The sequence below is a fragment of the Oncorhynchus kisutch genome, linkage group LG28 (genome assembly GCF_002021735.2).
Source record: "Oncorhynchus kisutch isolate 150728-3 linkage group LG28, Okis_V2, whole genome shotgun sequence".
Classification (NCBI taxonomy): Eukaryota; Metazoa; Chordata; class Actinopteri; order Salmoniformes; family Salmonidae; genus Oncorhynchus; species Oncorhynchus kisutch.
The window spans coordinates 45,731,405-45,751,219 of NC_034201.2; the positions used below are offsets into that span (position 1 = coordinate 45,731,405).

General features: G+C 45.8%; 1 protein-coding gene across 1 annotated transcript in view; it reads left to right on the forward strand.

Moving 5' to 3' along the window:
- Positions 1 to 14,461, forward strand: part of tspoap1 (TSPO associated protein 1) — a 193,411-nt gene extending 178,950 nt beyond the window's left edge. Inside the window, exons 31-34 of the mRNA XM_031807691.1 lie at positions 9,955 to 10,067; positions 10,309 to 10,380; positions 11,208 to 11,336; positions 13,638 to 14,461. Coding sequence (XP_031663551.1) covers positions 9,955 to 10,067; positions 10,309 to 10,380; positions 11,208 to 11,336; positions 13,638 to 14,159 — 836 coding nt within the window. The 3' untranslated portion in view covers positions 14,160 to 14,461. The remainder of the gene's footprint in view (positions 1 to 9,954; positions 10,068 to 10,308; positions 10,381 to 11,207; positions 11,337 to 13,637) is intronic.
- Positions 14,462 to 19,815: the final 5,354 nt, after the last annotated feature.

Below are 19,815 nucleotides of genomic sequence, written 5' to 3' on the forward strand. Positions count from 1 at the left end.
ACCTTGATCGGTACGGGTGCTCCCTGTATATAGCTCCACATTGATCTGTACGGGTGCTCCCTGTATATAGCTCCACATTGATCTGGTACGGGTGCTCCCTGTATATAGCTCCACATTGATCTGGTACGGGTGCTCCCTGTTTATCGCTCCACATTGATCTGGTACTTCCTGTATATAGCTCCACATTGATCTGGTACGGGTGCTCCCTGTATATAGCTCCACATTGATCTGGTATGGGTGCTCCCTGTATATAGCTCCACATTGATCTGGTACGGGTGCTCCCTGTATATAGCTCCACATTGATCTGGTACGGGTGCTCCCTGTATATAGCTCCACATTGATCTGGTATGGGTGCTCCCTGTATATAGCTCCACATTGATCTGGTACGGGTGCTCCCTGTATATAGCTCCACATTGATCTGGTACGGGTGCTCCTGTATATAGCCCATTGATCTGGTACGGTGCTCCCTGTATATAGCTCCACATTGATCTGGTACGGGGTGCTCCCTGTTTATATCGCTCCACTTGATCTGGTACTTCCTGTATATAGCTCCACATTGATCTGGTACGGGTGCTCCCTGTATATAGCTCCACATTGATCTGGTATGGGTGCTCCCTGTATATAGCTCCACATTGATCTGGTACGGGTGCTCCCTGTATATAGCTCCACATTGATCTGGTACGGGTGCTCCCTGTATATAGCTCCACATTGATCTGGTATGGGTGCTCCCTGATATAGCTCCACATTGATCTGGTAACGGGTGCTCCCTGTATATAGCTTCCACATTGATCTGGTACGGGTGCTCCCTGTATATAGCTCGCACATTGATCTGGTATGGGTGCTCCTGTATATAGCTCCACATTGATCTGTATGGGTGCTCCCTGTATATAGCTCCACATTGATCTGGTATGGGTGCTCCCTGTATATAGCTCCACATTGATCCCTGTATATAGCTCACATGATCTGGTATTGGTGCTCCCTGTATATAGCTCCACATTGATCTGGTATGGGTGCTCCCTGTATATAGCTCCACATTGATCTGGTACGGGTGCTCCCTGTATATAGCTCCACATTGATCTGGTACGGGTGCTCCTGTATATAGCTCCACATTGATCTGGTATGGGGTGCTCCCTGTATATAGCTCCACATGATTGGTACGGGGCTCCTGTATATAGCTCCACATTGAATCTGGTATGGTGCTCCCTGTATATAGCTCCACATTGATCTGGTACTTCCTGTATATAGCTCCACATTGATCTGGTATGGGTGCTCCCGGTATATAGCTCCACTTGATCTGGTATGGGTGCTCCCTGTATATAGCTCCACATTGATCTGGTACTTCCTGTATATAGCTCCACATTGATCTGGTGCTCCCTGTATATAGCTCCACATTGATCTGGTATGGGTGCTCCCTGTATATAGCTCCACATTGATCTGGTATGGGTGCTCCCTGTATATAGCTCCACATTGATCTGGTATGGGTGCTCCCTGTATATAGCTCCACATTGATCTGGTATGGGTGCTCCCTGTATATAGCTCCACATTGATCTGGTACGGGTGCTCCCTGTATATAGCTCCACATTGATCTGGTATGGGTGCTCCCTGTATATAGCTCCACATTGATCTGGTATGGGTGCTCCCTGTATATAGCTCCACATTGATCTGGTATGGGTGCTCCCTGTATATAGCTCCACATTGATCTGGTACTTCCTGTATATAGCTCCACATTGATCTGGTACGGGTGCTCCCTGTATATAGCTCCACATTGATCTGGTATGGGTGCTCCCTGTATATAGCTCCACATTGATCTGGTATGGGTGCTCCCTGTATATAGCTCCACATTGATCTGGTACGGGTGCTCCCTGTATATAGCTCCACATTGATCTGGTATGGGTGCTCCCTGTATATAGCTCCACATTGATCTGGTACGGGTGCTCCCTGTATATAGCTCCACATTGATCTGGTACTTCCTGTATATAGCTCCACATTGATCTGGTACGGGTGCTCCCTGTATATAGCTCCACATTGATCTGGTATGGGTGCTCCCTGTATATAGCTCCACATTGATCTGGTACGGGTGCTCCCTGTATATAGCTCCACATTGATCTGGTATGGGTGCTCCCTGTATATAGCTCCACATTGATCTGGTACGGGTGCTCCCTGTATATAGCTCCACATTGATCTGGTGCTCCCTGTATATAGCTCCACATTGATCTGGTATGGGTGCTCCCTGTATATAGCTCCACATTGATCTGGTACGGGTGCTCCCTGTATATAGCTCCACATTGATCTGGTATGGGTGCTCCCTGTATATAGCTCCACATTGATCTGGTACTTCCTGTATATAGCTCCACATTGATCTGGTATGGGTGCTCCCTGTATATAGCTCCACATTGATCTGGTATGGGTGCTCCCTGTATATAGCTCCACATTGATCTGGTACTTCCTGTATATAGCTCCACATTGATCTGGTGCTCCCTGTATATAGCTCCACATTGATCTGGTATGGGTGCTCCCTGTATATAGCTCCACATTGATCTGGTACTTCCTGTATATAGCTCCACATTGATCTGGTACTTCCTGTATATAGCTCCACATTGATCTGGTACTTCCTGTATATAGCTCCACATTGATCTGGTACTTCCTGTATATAGCTCCACATTGATCTGGTACTTCCTGTATATAGCTCCACATTGATCTGGTACTTCCTGTATATAGCTCCACATTGATCTGGTACGGGTGCTCCCTGTATATAGCTCCACATTGATCTGGTATGGGTGCTCCCTGTATATAGCTCCACATTGATCTGGTACGGGTGCTCCCTGTATATAGCTCCACATTGATCTGGTACGGGTGCTCCCTGTACATAGCTCCACATTGATCTGGTACGGGTGCTCCCTGTATATAGCTCCACATTGATCTGGTATGGGTGCTCCCTGTATATAGCTCCACATTGATCTGGTACGGGTGCTCCCTGTATATAGCTCCACATTGATCTGGTACTAGTTCTCCCTGTATATAGCTCCACATTGATCTGGTACTGGTACTAACCTGTATATAGCTCCACATTGATCTGGTACTTCCTGTATATAGCTCCACATTGATCTGGTACTGGTGCTCCCTGTATATAGCTCCACATTGATCTGGTACTGGTGCTCCCTGTTTATCGCTCCACATTGATCTGGTACGGGTGCTCCCTGTATATAGCTCCACATTGATCTGGTACTTCCTGTATATAGCTCCACATTGATCTGGTATGGGTGCTCCCTGTATATAGCTCCACATTGATCTGGTACTAGTTCTCCCTGTATATAGCTCCACATTGATCTGGTACTGGTACTTCCTGTATATAGCTCCACATTGATCTGGTACTGGTGCTCCCTGTATATAGCTCCACATTGATCTGGTACTGGTGCTCCCTGTTTATCGCTCCACATTGATCTGGTATGGGTGCTCCCTGTTTATAGCTCCACGTTGATCTGGTATGGGTGCTCCCTGTATATAGCTCCACATTGATCTGGTATGGGTGCTCCCTGTATATAGCTCCACATTGATCTGGTATGGGTGCTCCCTGTATATAGCTCCACATTGATCTGGTATGGGTGCTCCCTGTATATAGCTCCACATTGATCTGGTATGGGTGCTCCCTGTATATAGCTCCACATTGATCTGGTACTTCCTGTATATAGCTCCACATTGATCTGGTACTTCCTGTATATAGCTCCACATTGATCTGGTACGGGTGCTCCCTGTATATAGCTCCACATTGATCTGGTACTTCCTGTATATAGCTCCACATTGATCTGGTGCTCCCTGTATATAGCTCCACATTGATCTGGTATGGGTGCTCCCTGTTTATAGCTCCACATTGATCTGGTATGGGTGCTCCCTGTATATAGCTCCACATTGATCTGGTATGGGTGCTTCCTGTATATAGCTCCACATTGATCTGGTACTTCCTGTATATAGCTCCACATTGATCTGGTATGGGTGCTCCCTGTATATAGCTCCACATTGATCTGGTATGGGTGCTCCCTGTATATAGCTCCACATTGATCTGGTACTTCCTGTATATAGCTCCACATTGATCTGGTATGGGTGCTCCCTGTATATAGCTCCACATTGATCTGGTATGGGTGCTCCCTGTATATAGCTCCACATTGATCTGGTACGGGTGCTCCCTGTATATAGCTCCACATTGATCTGGTACTTCCTGTATATAGCTCCACATTGATCTGGTACTGGTACTAACCTGTATATAGCTCCACATTGATCTGGTACTTCCTGTATATAGCTCCACATTGATCTGGTATGGGTGCTCCCTGTATATAGCTCCACATTGATCTGGTACTTCCTGTATATAGCTCCACATTGATCTGGTATGGGTGCTCCCTGTTTATAGCTCCACATTGATCTGGTACGGGTGCTCCCTGTATATAGCTCCACATTGATCTGGTACTTCCTGTATATAGCTCCACATTGATCTGGTATGGGTGCTCCCTGTATATAGCTCCACATTGATCTGGTATGGGTGCTCCCTCTATATAGCTCCACATTGATCTGGTATGGGTGCTCCCTCTATATAGCTCCACATTGATCTGGTATGGGTGCTCCCTGTATATAGCTCCACATTGATCTGGTATGGGTGCTCCCTGTATATAGCTCCACATTGATCTGGTATGGGTGCTCCCTCTATATAGCTCCACATTGATCTGGTATGGGTGCTCCCTGTATATAGCTCCACATTGATCTGGTATGGGTGCTCCCTGTATATAGCTCCACATTGATCTGGTATGGGTGCTCCCTGTATATAGCTCCACATTGATCTGGTATGGGTGCTCCCTGTATATAGCTCCACATTGATCTGGTATGGGTGCTCCCTGTATATAGCTCCACATTGATCTGGTATGGGTGCTCCCTGTATATAGCTCCACATTGATCTGGTATGGGTGCTCCCTGTATATAGCTCCACATTGATCTGGTACGGGTGCTCCCTGTATATAGCTCCACATTGATCTGGTACGGGTGCTTCCTGTATATAGCTCCACATTGATCTGGTATGGGTGCTCCCTGTATATAGCTCCACATTGATCTGGTGCTCCCTGTATATAGCTCCACATTGATCTGGTACGGGTGCTCCCTGTATATAGCTCCACATTGATCTGGTATGGGTGCTCCCTGTATATAGCTCCACATTGATCTGGTATGGGTGCTCCCTGTATATAGCTCCACATTGATCTTGTATGGGTGCTCCCTCTATTACTCCACATTGATCTGGTATGGGTGCTCCCTGTATATAGCTCCACATTGATCTGGTATGGGTGCTCCCTCTATTACTCCACATTGATCTGGTATGGGTGCTTCCTGTATATAGCTCCACATTGATCTGGTATGGGTGCTCCCTGTATATAGCTCCACATTGATCTGGTATGGGTGCTCCCTGTATATAGCTCCACATTGATCTGGTACTTCCTGTATATAGCTCCACATTGATCTGGTACGGGTGCTCCCTGTATATAGCTCCACATTGATCTGGTATGGGTGCTCCCTGTATATAGCTCCACATTGATCTGGTACGGGTGCTCCCTGTATATAGCTCCACATTGATCTGGTATGGGTGCTCCCTGTATATAGCTCCACATTGATCTGGTACGGGTGCTCCCTGTATATAGCTCCACATTGATCTGGTGCTCCCTGTATATAGCTCCACATTGATCTGGTATGGGTGCTCCCTGTATATAGCTCCACATTGATCTGGTACGGGTGCTCCCTGTATATAGCTCCACATTGATCTGGTATGGGTGCTCCCTGTATATAGCTCCACATTGATCTGGTACTTCCTGTATATAGCTCCACATTGATCTGGTATGGGTGCTCCCTGTATATAGCTCCACATTGATCTGGTATGGGTGCTCCCTGTATATAGCTCCACATTGATCTGGTACTTCCTGTATATAGCTCCACATTGATCTGGTGCTCCCTGTATATAGCTCCACATTGATCTGGTATGGGTGCTCCCTGTATATAGCTCCACATTGATCTGGTACTTCCTGTATATAGCTCCACATTGATCTGGTACTTCCTGTATATAGCTCCACATTGATCTGGTACTTCCTGTATATAGCTCCACATTGATCTGGTACTTCCTGTATATAGCTCCACATTGATCTGGTACTTCCTGTATATAGCTCCACATTGATCTGGTACTTCCTGTATATAGCTCCACATTGATCTGGTACGGGTGCTCCCTGTATATAGCTCCACATTGATCTGGTATGGGTGCTCCCTGTATATAGCTCCACATTGATCTGGTACGGGTGCTCCCTGTATATAGCTCCACATTGATCTGGTACGGGTGCTCCCTGTACATAGCTCCACATTGATCTGGTACGGGTGCTCCCTGTATATAGCTCCACATTGATCTGGTATGGGTGCTCCCTGTATATAGCTCCACATTGATCTGGTACGGGTGCTCCCTGTATATAGCTCCACATTGATCTGGTACTAGTTCTCCCTGTATATAGCTCCACATTGATCTGGTACTGGTACTAACCTGTATATAGCTCCACATTGATCTGGTACTTCCTGTATATAGCTCCACATTGATCTGGTACTGGTGCTCCCTGTATATAGCTCCACATTGATCTGGTACTGGTGCTCCCTGTTTATCGCTCCACATTGATCTGGTACGGGTGCTCCCTGTATATAGCTCCACATTGATCTGGTACTTCCTGTATATAGCTCCACATTGATCTGGTATGGGTGCTCCCTGTATATAGCTCCACATTGATCTGGTACTAGTTCTCCCTGTATATAGCTCCACATTGATCTGGTACTGGTACTTCCTGTATATAGCTCCACATTGATCTGGTACTGGTGCTCCCTGTATATAGCTCCACATTGATCTGGTACTGGTGCTCCCTGTTTATCGCTCCACATTGATCTGGTATGGGTGCTCCCTGTTTATAGCTCCACATTGATCTGGTATGGGTGCTCCCTGTATATAGCTCCACATTGATCTGGTATGGGTGCTCCCTGTATATAGCTCCACATTGATCTGGTATGGGTGCTCCCTGTATATAGCTCCACATTGATCTGGTATGGGTGCTCCCTGTATATAGCTCCACATTGATCTGGTATGGGTGCTCCCTGTATATAGCTCCACATTGATCTGGTACTTCCTGTATATAGCTCCACATTGATCTGGTACTTCCTGTATATAGCTCCACATTGATCTGGTACGGGTGCTCCCTGTATATAGCTCCACATTGATCTGGTACTTCCTGTATATAGCTCCACATTGATCTGGTGCTCCCTGTATATAGCTCCACATTGATCTGGTATGGGTGCTCCCTGTTTATAGCTCCACATTGATCTGGTATGGGTGCTCCCTGTATATAGCTCCACATTGATCTGGTATGGGTGCTTCCTGTATATAGCTCCACATTGATCTGGTACTTCCTGTATATAGCTCCACATTGATCTGGTATGGGTGCTCCCTGTATATAGCTCCACATTGATCTGGTATGGGTGCTCCCTGTATATAGCTCCACATTGATCTGGTACTTCCTGTATATAGCTCCACATTGATCTGGTATGGGTGCTCCCTGTATATAGCTCCACATTGATCTGGTATGGGTGCTCCCTGTATATAGCTCCACATTGATCTGGTACGGGTGCTCCCTGTATATAGCTCCACATTGATCTGGTACTTCCTGTATATAGCTCCACATTGATCTGGTACTGGTACTAACCTGTATATAGCTCCACATTGATCTGGTACTTCCTGTATATAGCTCCACATTGATCTGGTATGGGTGCTCCCTGTATATAGCTCCACATTGATCTGGTACTTCCTGTATATAGCTCCACATTGATCTGGTATGGGTGCTCCCTGTTTATAGCTCCACATTGATCTGGTACGGGTGCTCCCTGTATATAGCTCCACATTGATCTGGTACTTCCTGTATATAGCTCCACATTGATCTGGTATGGGTGCTCCCTGTATATAGCTCCACATTGATCTGGTATGGGTGCTCCCTCTATATAGCTCCACATTGATCTGGTATGGGTGCTCCCTCTATATAGCTCCACATTGATCTGGTATGGGTGCTCCCTGTATATAGCTCCACATTGATCTGGTATGGGTGCTCCCTGTATATAGCTCCACATTGATCTGGTATGGGTGCTCCCTCTATATAGCTCCACATTGATCTGGTATGGGTGCTCCCTGTATATAGCTCCACATTGATCTGGTATGGGTGCTCCCTGTATATAGCTCCACATTGATCTGGTATGGGTGCTCCCTGTATATAGCTCCACATTGATCTGGTATGGGTGCTCCCTGTATATAGCTCCACATTGATCTGGTATGGGTGCTCCCTGTATATAGCTCCACATTGATCTGGTATGGGTGCTCCCTGTATATAGCTCCACATTGATCTGGTATGGGTGCTCCCTGTATATAGCTCCACATTGATCTGGTACGGGTGCTCCCTGTATATAGCTCCACATTGATCTGGTACGGGTGCTTCCTGTATATAGCTCCACATTGATCTGGTATGGGTGCTCCCTGTATATAGCTCCACATTGATCTGGTGCTCCCTGTATATAGCTCCACATTGATCTGGTACGGGTGCTCCCTGTATATAGCTCCACATTGATCTGGTATGGGTGCTCCCTGTATATAGCTCCACATTGATCTGGTATGGGTGCTCCCTGTATATAGCTCCACATTGATCTGGTATGGGTGCTCCCTCTATTACTCCACATTGATCTGGTATGGGTGCTCCCTGTATATAGCTCCACATTGATCTGGTATGGGTGCTCCCTCTATTACTCCACATTGATCTGGTATGGGTGCTTCCTGTATATAGCTCCACATTGATCTGGTATGGGTGCTCCCTGTATATAGCTCCACATTGATCTGGTATGGGTGCTCCCTGTATATAGCTCCACATTGATCTGGTATGGGTGCTCCCTGTATATAGCTCCACATTGATCTGGTATGGGTGCTCCCTGTATATAGCTCCACATTGATCTGGTATGGGTGCTCCCTGTATATAGCTCCACATTGATCTGGTACTTCCTGTATATAGCTCCACATTGATCTGGTACTTCCTGTATATAGCTCCACATTGATCTGGTACTTCCTGTATATAGCTCCACATTGATCTGGTATGGGTGCTCCCTGTATATAGCTCCACATTGATCTGGTACTTCCTGTATATAGCTCCACATTGATCTGGTACTTCCTGTATATAGCTCCACATTGATCTGGTACTTCCTGTATATAGCTCCACATTGATCTGGTACTTCCTGTATATAGCTCCACATTGATCTGGTGCTCCCTGTATATAGCTCCACATTGATCTGGTACTTCCTGTATATAGCTCCACATTGATCTGGTACTTCCTGTATATAGCTCCACATTGATCTGGTACTTCCTGTATATAGCTCCACATTGATCTGGTGCTCCCTGTATATATCTCCACATTGATCTGGTATGGGTGCTCCCTGTATATAGCTCCACAGTGATCTGGTATGGGTGCTCCCTCTATTACTCCATTCTTGTGTATTTTGTTCCTGGTGTTTTATTTGTTTTTATTCTACACTCTGCATCGTTGGGAAGGGCTCTTAAGAAAGCATTTCACGGTTAAGTCTCCAACTGTTGTATTCACTCAGACTGAACTGAGTGAAAACAGACTGAACTGAGTGAAAACAGACTGAACTGGTTTGACTCTTTTATGTGACCCTCACCATCCTGAAGGCCTGCAAAGAAAAGGTCCAAAAACATCCTCAAAGCCAGCCTCTGCTGTTGTTCATCTTGTACTCTCGGTTCTCCCGGTGTGCTGCATGAGTTACTATTTACTGCATGGAAATTAAAATGAACAAGATGTTCCACTCAAAAAATGGTCAGAAATCTGACTCTGTATTTCTGTGTTTGATTGACAGACCCCAGCCAATCTGATGTCGCCACGGCAAACCCGGCGGACACCGGTCCTCGCAGGATGAAGGCCATCTTTGATTACGACCCGAGAGAGAGCTCTCCCAACGCTGACATCGAGGTGAGCGTCATGCTGTTCCCTGTAACAAAGGCTTGTGTTATAGTTATAGATTAAAAACAGACAGTAAAAAGACGTGTTTCCGATTCACTAGACAGTCAAGTTGGAGCTCTAATGTTCTATTGTCTGTACTGGACAATGGAAACAAGTCTCATACCAATCAGGCCTTGCCAGTTGATATTACTCCATTTTGGGAAAGATAAAGTCCTATTGTTATCATGGTCTTCTCTATGGCCATCTGCAGGTTGAGCTGACCTTTGGTGCCGGGGATATCATCTATGTGTTTGGTGACATGGACGATGATGGGTTCTTCTATGTAAGTGTATCTGGTATCTGGGTATCTGTCTATCTGTCTATCTGTCTCTGTGTCTCTCTCTCTCTCTCTGTCTCTGTGTCTCTCTCTCTCTCTCTCTCTGTCTCTCTCTGTCTCTCTCTGTCTCTCTCTCTCTGTCTCTCTGTGTCTCTCTCTGTCTCTCTCTGTGTGTCCGTCTCTCTCTCTGCCTCTCTCTGTCTCTCTCTGTGTGTCTGTCTCTCTCTCTGTCTCTCTCTGTCTCTCTCTGTGTGTCTGTCTCTCTCTGTGTGTCTGTCTCTCTCTCTCTGTCTCTCTCTGTGTCTCTCTCTGTGTGTCTCTCTCTCTCTCTCTCTCTCTCTCTGTGTCTGTCTCTCTCTGTCTCTCTCTCTGTCTCTCTCTCTCTGTCTCTCTCTGTCTCTCTCTCTCTGTCTCTCTGTGTCTCTCTCTCTCTCTCTCTCTCTGTCTCTCTCTGTCTCTCTGTGTCTCTCTCTCTCTCTCTCTGTCTCTCTCTGTCTCTCTCTCTCTCTGTGTCTCTCTCTCTCTCTGTCTCTCTCTCTCTCTCTCTCTCTGTTGTCTCTCTCTCTCTCTGTCTCTCTGTCTCTCTCGGTCTCTCTCTGTGTGTCTTTCTCGTGTGCAAACAAACAGTCTGAGAAACTGTAAAAAATGTTTAACTGTTTTAACACCTTAAAAACGTGACCATGTGACGAGGACGTAGTTGTTGTTGTTGTTGTTGAGGTATTAATACAGGTGTAGGTGATGGACAGACATGCTCGCGGACTGTCTTTTTTGATTGCCTAAGGGAAAAAGTTAATACATGTGTGACGTGGGTGTCTAATGTGCGTCGTTTCCAGGGTGACCTGAACGGACACAAAGGCCTGGTCCCATCTAACTTCCTACAGGCTGCCCCAGAGGCTGCTGGGAAAGCTCCACCATTTGACTCCCAGCCTCCATCTGTAGCCGAGCCCAGGACAGAATCGCAGGTACGGTCAGCACGCTGTGTGGACGCGTATGACGGCCTTGTAGCCAAAACGTTTGTAGCGCGTTGCCTCTCAAAGCCTGATGGGAAAGAAGTTCTAATGTTTATTTTTGGGGGGGAATGTGGAACTCCCCCACAACATTTAGTTCACCAGGTAATTTGACCGAGAACACGTTCTCATTTACAGAAATGACCTGGGGAATAGTTACAGGGGGGATGAATGAGCCAATTGGAAGCTGGGGATGGTTAGGTGGCCATATTGGGAATTTAGCCAGGACACCCCTACTCTTACGATAAGTGCCTTGGGTTGTTTATTGACCACAGAGAGTCAGGAGACCCGTTTAACATCCCCAATCACTGCCCTGGGGAATTGGGATATTATAATTACATTTTAGACCAGAGGAAAGAATGCCTACTACTTGCCCTCCAACACCACTTCCAGCTTCATCTGGTATCCCATCTAGGGACAACCCTGCTTAGCTTCAGAGGCAAACCAGCAGTGGGGATGCAAGGTGGTATCCTGCTGACCATTTGATGTTGCAGAACACTGACAATATTTCTATGCCGACCATTTTAAGAAATATAATATATATGTCCCCTTTTTATGTTGTTTTTATTTGTCACATCCCTGTCACCTTATGTCTCACTCTTTTGGTTAAGTCTCTATCGTTTCTGTTTTTACATTTTGTTTCCTCCTTCTGTTTCCTGCATGGCCTTTTGAAGAAGCAAAAACGAACTGTGCACTTTAAGACTTAAAGCGTAAGTGTCTCTGAGGGGGATCACACCCTCCCAGCTGAGTGTTAGTAATAGTGCTTCCTACTCCCTCCATCCTGTGCTGCTGTTCATCCTCATTCTTACCTTACCAGTACTAGTCTCCTCAGATGTGTAGCTTCCTGTCCATGTTCATAAGATCAAGCCCAGGGTGACGGGCTGAGATTTCTGAACAACTGGGTATTCTCTGCTCACCCCACCCAACCGTTCTCCTGTCTCCCTTGGCTTCCCTGATGATTTAAATCCCTTGGCTTCCCTGATGATTTATATCCATTGGCTTCCCTGGTGATTTATATCCCCTGGCTTCCCTGATGATTTATATCCCCTGGCTTACCTGATGATTTATATCCCTTGGTTTCCCTGGTGATTTATATCCCTTGTCTTCCCTGGTGATTTACATCCCTTGGCTTCTCTGGTGATTTATATCCCTTGGCTTCCCTGATGATTTATATCCCAAGGCTTCTCTGATGATTTATATCCCTTGGCTTCCCTGGTGATTTATATCCCTTGGCTTCCCTGGTGATTTATATCCCTTGGCTTCCCTGGTGATTTATATCCCTTGGCTTCCCTGATGATTTATATCCCCTGGCTTCCCTGATGATTTAAATCCCTTGGCTTCCCTGGTGATTTATATCCCTTGTCTTCCCTGGTGATTTACATCCCTTGGCTTCTCTGGTGATTTATATCCCTTGGCTTCCCTGATGATTTATATCCCAAGGCTTCCCTGGTGATTTATATCCCTTGGCTTCCCTGATGATTTATATCCCTTGTCTTCCCTGATGATTTATATCCCTTGGCTTCCCTGATGATTTATATCCCTTGGCTTCCCTGATGATTTATATCCCTTGGCTTCCCTGGTGATTTATATCCCAAGGCTTCTCTGATGATTTATATCCCTTGGCTTCCCTGGTGATTTATATCCCTTGGCTTCCCTTGTGATTTATATCCCAAGGCTTCCCTGATGATTTATATCCCTTGGCTTCCCTGGTGATTTATATCCCTTGGCTTCCCTTGTGATTTATATCCCTTGGCTTCCCTGGTGATTTATATCCCAAGGCTTCCCTGATGATTTATATCCCTTGGCTTCCCTTGTGATTTATATCCCTTGGCTTCCCTTGTGATTTATATCCCTTGGCTTCCCTGGTGATTTATATCCCTTGGCTTCCCTGGTGATTTATATCCCTTGGCTTCCCTTGTGATTTATATCCCAAGGCTTCCCTGATGATTTATATCCCTTGGCTTCCCTGGTGATTTATATCCCTTGTCTTCCCTGGTGATTTATATCCCTTGTCTTCCCTGATGATTTGGAGGCGCTGATAGCTCTATCCAACTATTTACAGTTAAATGTTTCCCTCTGTTACGTGTTCAATCAGTTCATGTACAATTGACATAACTGACTCTTAGTAAGTTTGTTGTTGCTAGTATGTTACTTAACAGTTTTAGTTGATCGACAGGTTCAGTAGGAGCCTCAATACTTTAAGAATAAATAGGTTTTGCATTCTTATACTCTGTTTCCATGGTTTCCCTCCACAAGGTGAGCCTGAGCACATTCCCAGAGGAGGTTCCACATCCACCCCTCCACACAGGGCTGACTGGCCCAGTCCACACACATCCACCCCTCCACACAGGGCTGACTGGCCCAGTCCACACACATCCACCCCTCCACACAGGGCTGACTGGCCCAGTCCACACACATCCACCCCTCCACACAGGGCTGACTGGCCCAGTCCACACACATCCACCCCTCCACACAGGGCTGACTGGCCCAGTCCACACACATCCACCCCTCCACACAGGGCTGACTGGCCCAGTCCTCCACACAGACCACCAACACCTGGATCCGTCCGCAGCAGCAGCCATGATGAAACCCTCCTCCATGGACCCTGCCCCAACCCCAAGGCAAGCCAGCCTCAGCACCTCTCCGCCCCACGTCCCAGCAGAAAGCCCCCCACAGACAGACCAGACAGACGTCTCCCCACCAGACAAGAAAAAGAAAGGCTTGTTCTCCAAAGGGAAGAAGCTTTTCAAGAAGCTGGGATCCAGCAAGAAGGATTGAAACTTGGGACATTTACCAACTCATTGCAGTTTTTGTTGAAAACACTTTTATATCATCATCAGTCTTGGTTGTCTTGAACTATGCTGTTAGTTTAGTTGTAATATTCAGTAACTATGGATACACTAAGATATTATACAGCTGAATACATCTCTTCGATATAATACTATTAAACCAGCTGGCAATATGTGGAGCGTATTTTATGTGTATCTGAAATGGCACCCTATTCCCTATATAGTGCACTACTCTAGCACCCTATTCCCTATATAGTGCACTACTATAGCACCCTATTCCCTATATAGTGCACTACTATAGCACCCTATTCCCTATATAGTGCACTACTATAGCACCCTATTCCTTATATAGTGTACTACTATAGCACCCTATTCCCTATATAGTGCACTACTGTAGCACCCTATTCCCTATATAGTGCACTACTGTAGCACCCTATTCCCTATATAGTGCACTACTATAGCACCCTATTCCCTATATAGTGCACTACTGTAGCACCCTATTCCCTATATAGTGCACTACTGTAGCACCCTATTCCCTATATAGTGCACTACTGTAGCACCCTATTCCCTATATAGTGCACTACTATAGCACCCTATTCCCTATATAGTGCACTACTATAGCACCCTATTCCTTATATAGTGTACTACTATAGCACCCTATTCCCTATATAGTGCACTACTATAGCACCCTATTCCCTATATAGTGCACTACTATAGCACTCTATTCCCTATATAGTGCACTACTATAGCACCCTATTCCTTATATAGTGTACTACTATAGCACCCTATTCCCTATATAGTGCACTACTATAGCACCCTATTCCCTATATAGTGTACTACTATAGCACCCTATTCCCTATATAGTGCACTACTATAGCACCCTATTCCCTATATAGTGCACTACTATAGCACCCTATTCCCTATTTAGTGCACTACTATAGCACCCTATTCCCTATTTAGTGCACTACTTTGGGAATAGGGAGACATTTCAGATGCAACCATTGCCGTATATGAGACGTGATGGCATCAATTGAGCGCGTGTTAATGAGCACGTTGAAGTATTTCAGCTCCTAACCTGTTCTGTGCTTACAGACTTCCTCTGAATACCCACTGATTCCATGATAACCTTTAGTAGTCCACTCTGTGAGGGGTTTCTCCTTCTCCTTCATCTGGCAGTATTATCTAGAAGGATTTGATCAGATACTGATGTTAAAAATGGTGCTCTAGACTTTCATTTAGACTCTCCATCGTTGGCTTGGAGAGGCCCATGCATCATGTCCAGGCTACGCTCCAACCACTGTCAGTTTAAACTGAGAGGACGGACTTGGAGAGGCCCCATGCATCATGTCCAGGCTACGCTCCAACCACTGTCAGTTTAAACTGAGAGGACGGACTTGGAGAGGCCCCATGCATCATGTCCAGGTTACGCTCCAACCACTGTCAGTTTAAACTGAGAGGACGGACTTGGAGAGGCCCCATGCATCATGTCCAGGTTACGCTCCAACCACTGTCAGTTTAAACTGAGAGGACGGAAGAGGGTCCATTCATCTGTCGACTGTTGTCTCTCTACCCTGTCACTTTTCAGATTGATCTGGAATGTATTCTATAATGGATGTATTTTAACATCAGTGAGTCTCATATCAAAAGTATTATAACTAGCTAACTATATAACAACAACAACCTAAATATGCTAATTGTACACTTTGAGTCTTTCACTTGTTGTGAAGATTTCACTACACAGTATAGCTGAATGGAAGTTGTTCCTTTTAACAACAACTGCTTCCATTTCGTTACGATTCATAACCAACAAGTCATTTCTTTGAGAGGCTGTTGAAGTTTGGAACGTTTGATATTTAGTGTGTTATGTGGCGAGTGTGAGGATGGACAGGCCTTGTGGTCTTCTAAAGTGTGAGGATGGACAGGCCTTGTGGTCTTCTAAAGTGTGAGGATGGACAGGCCTTGTGGTCTTCTAAAGTGTGAGGATGGACAGGCCTTGTGGTCTTCTAAAGTGTGAGGATGGACAGGCCTTGTGGTCTTCTAAAGTGTGAGGATGGACAGGCCTTGTGGTCTTCTAAAGTGTGAGGATGGACAGGCCTTGTGGTCTTCTAAAGTGTGAGGATGGACAGGCCTTGTGGTCTTCTAAAGTGTGAGGATGGACAGGCCTTGTGGTCTTCTAAAGTGTGAGGATGGACAGGCCTTGTGGTCTTCTAAAGTGTGAGGATGGACAGGCCTTGTGGTCTTCTAAAGTGTGAGGATGGACAGGCCTTGTGGTCTTCTAAAGTGTGAGGATGGACAGGCCTTGTGGTCTTCTAAAGTGTGAGGATGGACAGGCCTTGTGGTCTTCTAAAGTGTGAGGATGGACAGGCCTTGTGGTCTTCTAAAGTGTGAGGATGGACAGGCCTTGTGGTCTTCTAAAGTGTGAGGATGGACAGGCCTTGTGGTCTTCTAAAGTGTGAGGATGGACAGGCCTTGTGGTCTTCTAAAGTGTGAGGATGGACAGGCCTTGTGGTCTTCTAAAGTGTGAGGATGGACAGGCCTTGTGGTCTTCTAAAGTGTGAGGATGGACAGGCCTTGTGGTCTTCTAAAGTGTGAGGATGGACAGGCCTTGTGGTCTTCTAAAGTGTGAGGATGGACAGGCCTTGTGGTCTTCTAAAGTGTGAGGATGGACAGGCCTTGTGGTCTTCTAAAGTGTGAGGATGGACAGGCCTTGTGGTCTTCTAAAGTGTGAGGATGGACAGGCCTTGTGGTCTTCTAAAGTGTGAGGATGGACAGGCCTTGTGGTCTTCTAAAGTGTGAGGATGGACAGGCCTTGTGGTCTTCTAAAGTGTTAGGATGGACAGGCCTTGTGGTCTTCTAAAGTGTGAGGATGGACAGGCCTTGTGGTCTTCTAAAGTGTGAGGATGGACAGGCCTTGTGGTCTTCTAAAGTGTGAGGATGGACAGGCCTTGTGGTCTTCTAAAGTGTGAGGATGGACAGGCCTTGTGGTCTTCTAAAGTGTGAGGATGGACAGGCCTTGTGGTCTTCCAAAGTGTGAGGATGGACAGGCCTTGTGGTCTTCTAAAGTGTGAGGATGGACAGGCCTTGTGGTCTTCTAAAGTGTGAGGATGGACAGGCCTTGTGGTCTTCTAAAGTGTGAGGATGGACAGGCCTTGTGGTCTTCTAAAGTGTGAGGATGGACAGGCCTTGTGGTCTTCTAAAGTGTGAGGATGGACAGGCCTTGTGGTCTTCTAAAGTGTGAGGATGGACAGGCCTTGTGGTCTTCTAAAGTGTGTGTAGACGGAGCCAGACTGAAACGTGTCTATGCCTTGACACAGAACTCATACTCGTGTGTGTGTGTGTGTGTGTGTGTGTGTGTGTGTGTGATCATGATCATTTCCTGTCACTCTACTGTCATAATATAGTGTCATCTTACAGGGTACTTGTTCCTCTGTCTGTCTCCTTTTTGATTTAGTTGTCTGTTTTCAGGGGTGTTGTAAAGGACAATGAACAAGACTAGCAACTCTTAACAGCATTTAGAAGCATTCATTGTCTGCTACCGTGGTTATCCACCCAAACCATGTTCATTAGCTACGTCATATGTTTAATCCCACCGTCCCATCTGGTATAATATGCAGAAATAGCTCTCTGAAGGAAGATCCAAATATTTGTTTATTTTAGTTTGTTTTGTTTTGAGTTACATTTTAATCATTTCTCAGGTAAAACTAGTCTTAGTCACTCGGCTCCGTCTGTGTCGAGCCACCTTGTCTCACTTAAGAGGAAGATTCTTGCCAAAAGACATGAGGTGCTTTGTCTGTTACCATAATGAGGAGACCAAGCATCAAACACCAGGGGTTATGGCAGCGGGGTCAAATAGAGCATAAAACAGAGGTATTTTCTACCTGATAACAGGTCTGTTCTATAGCCCACAGTTCATTCTGCAATATTCTGAACGATGCTTGCAACCCATTGGATTAACCCCAGCAGAGGGCGGAGTCTACGCACACCTGACTCCAGACATTGGAGGAGTCAAATCTGGGTTCTTTGATATTCTGAACGATGCTTGCAACCCATTGGATTAGCCCCAGCAGAGGGCGGAGTCTACGCACACCTGACTCCAGACATTGGAGGAGGCAAATCTGGGTTCTTTGATATTCTGAACGATGCTTGCAACCCATTGGATTAGCCCCAGCAGAGGGCGGAGTCTACGCACACCTGACTCCAGACATTGGAGGAGGCAAATCTGGGTTCTTTGATATTCTGAACGATGCTTGCAACCCATTGGATTAGCCCCAGCAGAGGGCGGAGTCTACGCACACCTGACTCCAGACATTGGAGGAGTCAAATCTGGGTTCTTTGATATTCTGAATGTTTTGTTTAGTTGTTTTTATTTTTAATTGTATAGTTCAGTGTCATCAATTAAAAGGGAGAATAACGAATAGCAGAACGAACACGCCAAGTATGAAGGAAGTGTTGATGAGGAGGAGGAGGAGGAGGAGGAGGAGGAGGAGGAGGAGGAGACGACGACATCTGTTTCATCACTTGAATAATCCTGGATAGAAGCAGGAATGATGAGGTAGCTGTAGTGTACTGTATGTGTTGAGGTGGTACTTTTAAAGTGGCTGAAAATGTACAGTGGATATTTGATTTCCTTCATGGCCTTTTTATTAATGTACTTCTCTGCTCTAATCTGTAATCAGAAAGCTACTAGCATAAATTATTATTGCAAGCTTTAGGAATGAGCTACTACTACTGCTACAACTGCCCCTGTCTGTCTCTACATAGGCTACATCTAATCTTCTCCAGCTCTCCTATAGGACTTCTTAACCCGTAGCAAGCATTTTAGACAACAGTTTATACATTATACTATTTAGCCTTACAAGACCTTACTTAGTCTTGATACGCTGTTTACACTACTTTGAATACTGACTGCATGCATAATAACAATGTTATCCCATATTCTGCCTTATTTATTATCTTCATATTTATGTATTTATGTACAGGTCTCATGTCACTTATTTTGCAACATTTTAGTCGTCTGATTTGGTTGTCGATGCAGTGGAAGCCAAGTGTGGAGTATCAGTATGGCGTTTCAGGAGTAGGTCTGTATGTATCTATTTATGTAAAGCTGTACGTGAATGTAAGCCAGGCACTATGGGGGGCTTTGGACTATAAGGTATGAAACAGAGAAGGGAATTTTTGTTGTTGTCTTTCCTAACCTCTATGTCTGCTTTCTTTTGAAAACAATGGACGATTTACATTTTTGTATATTAAGGTTTTCATTGCCCGTTTTGGGAAAGCTCACCTGTAAATATGGTTTTTAGTTTTGTTCATGTTGTTTTTCCGATGTCTTTTTGCATGTGGAAGCAGTGTTGTTGATTGAGGAACGATAAGTCAGACGTAGTGCACAGAGGGGACGATAAGTCAGACGTAGTGCACAGAGGGGACGATAAGTCAGACGTAGTGCACAGAGGGGACGATAAGTCAGACGTAGTGCACAGAGGGGACGATAAGTCGGACGTAGTGCACAGAGGGGACGATAAGTCGGACGTAGTGCACAGAGGGGACGATAAGTCGGACGTAGTGCACAGAGGGGACGATAAGTCGGACGTAGTGCACAGAGGGGACGATAAGTCAGACGTAGTGCACAGAGGGGACGATAAGTCAGA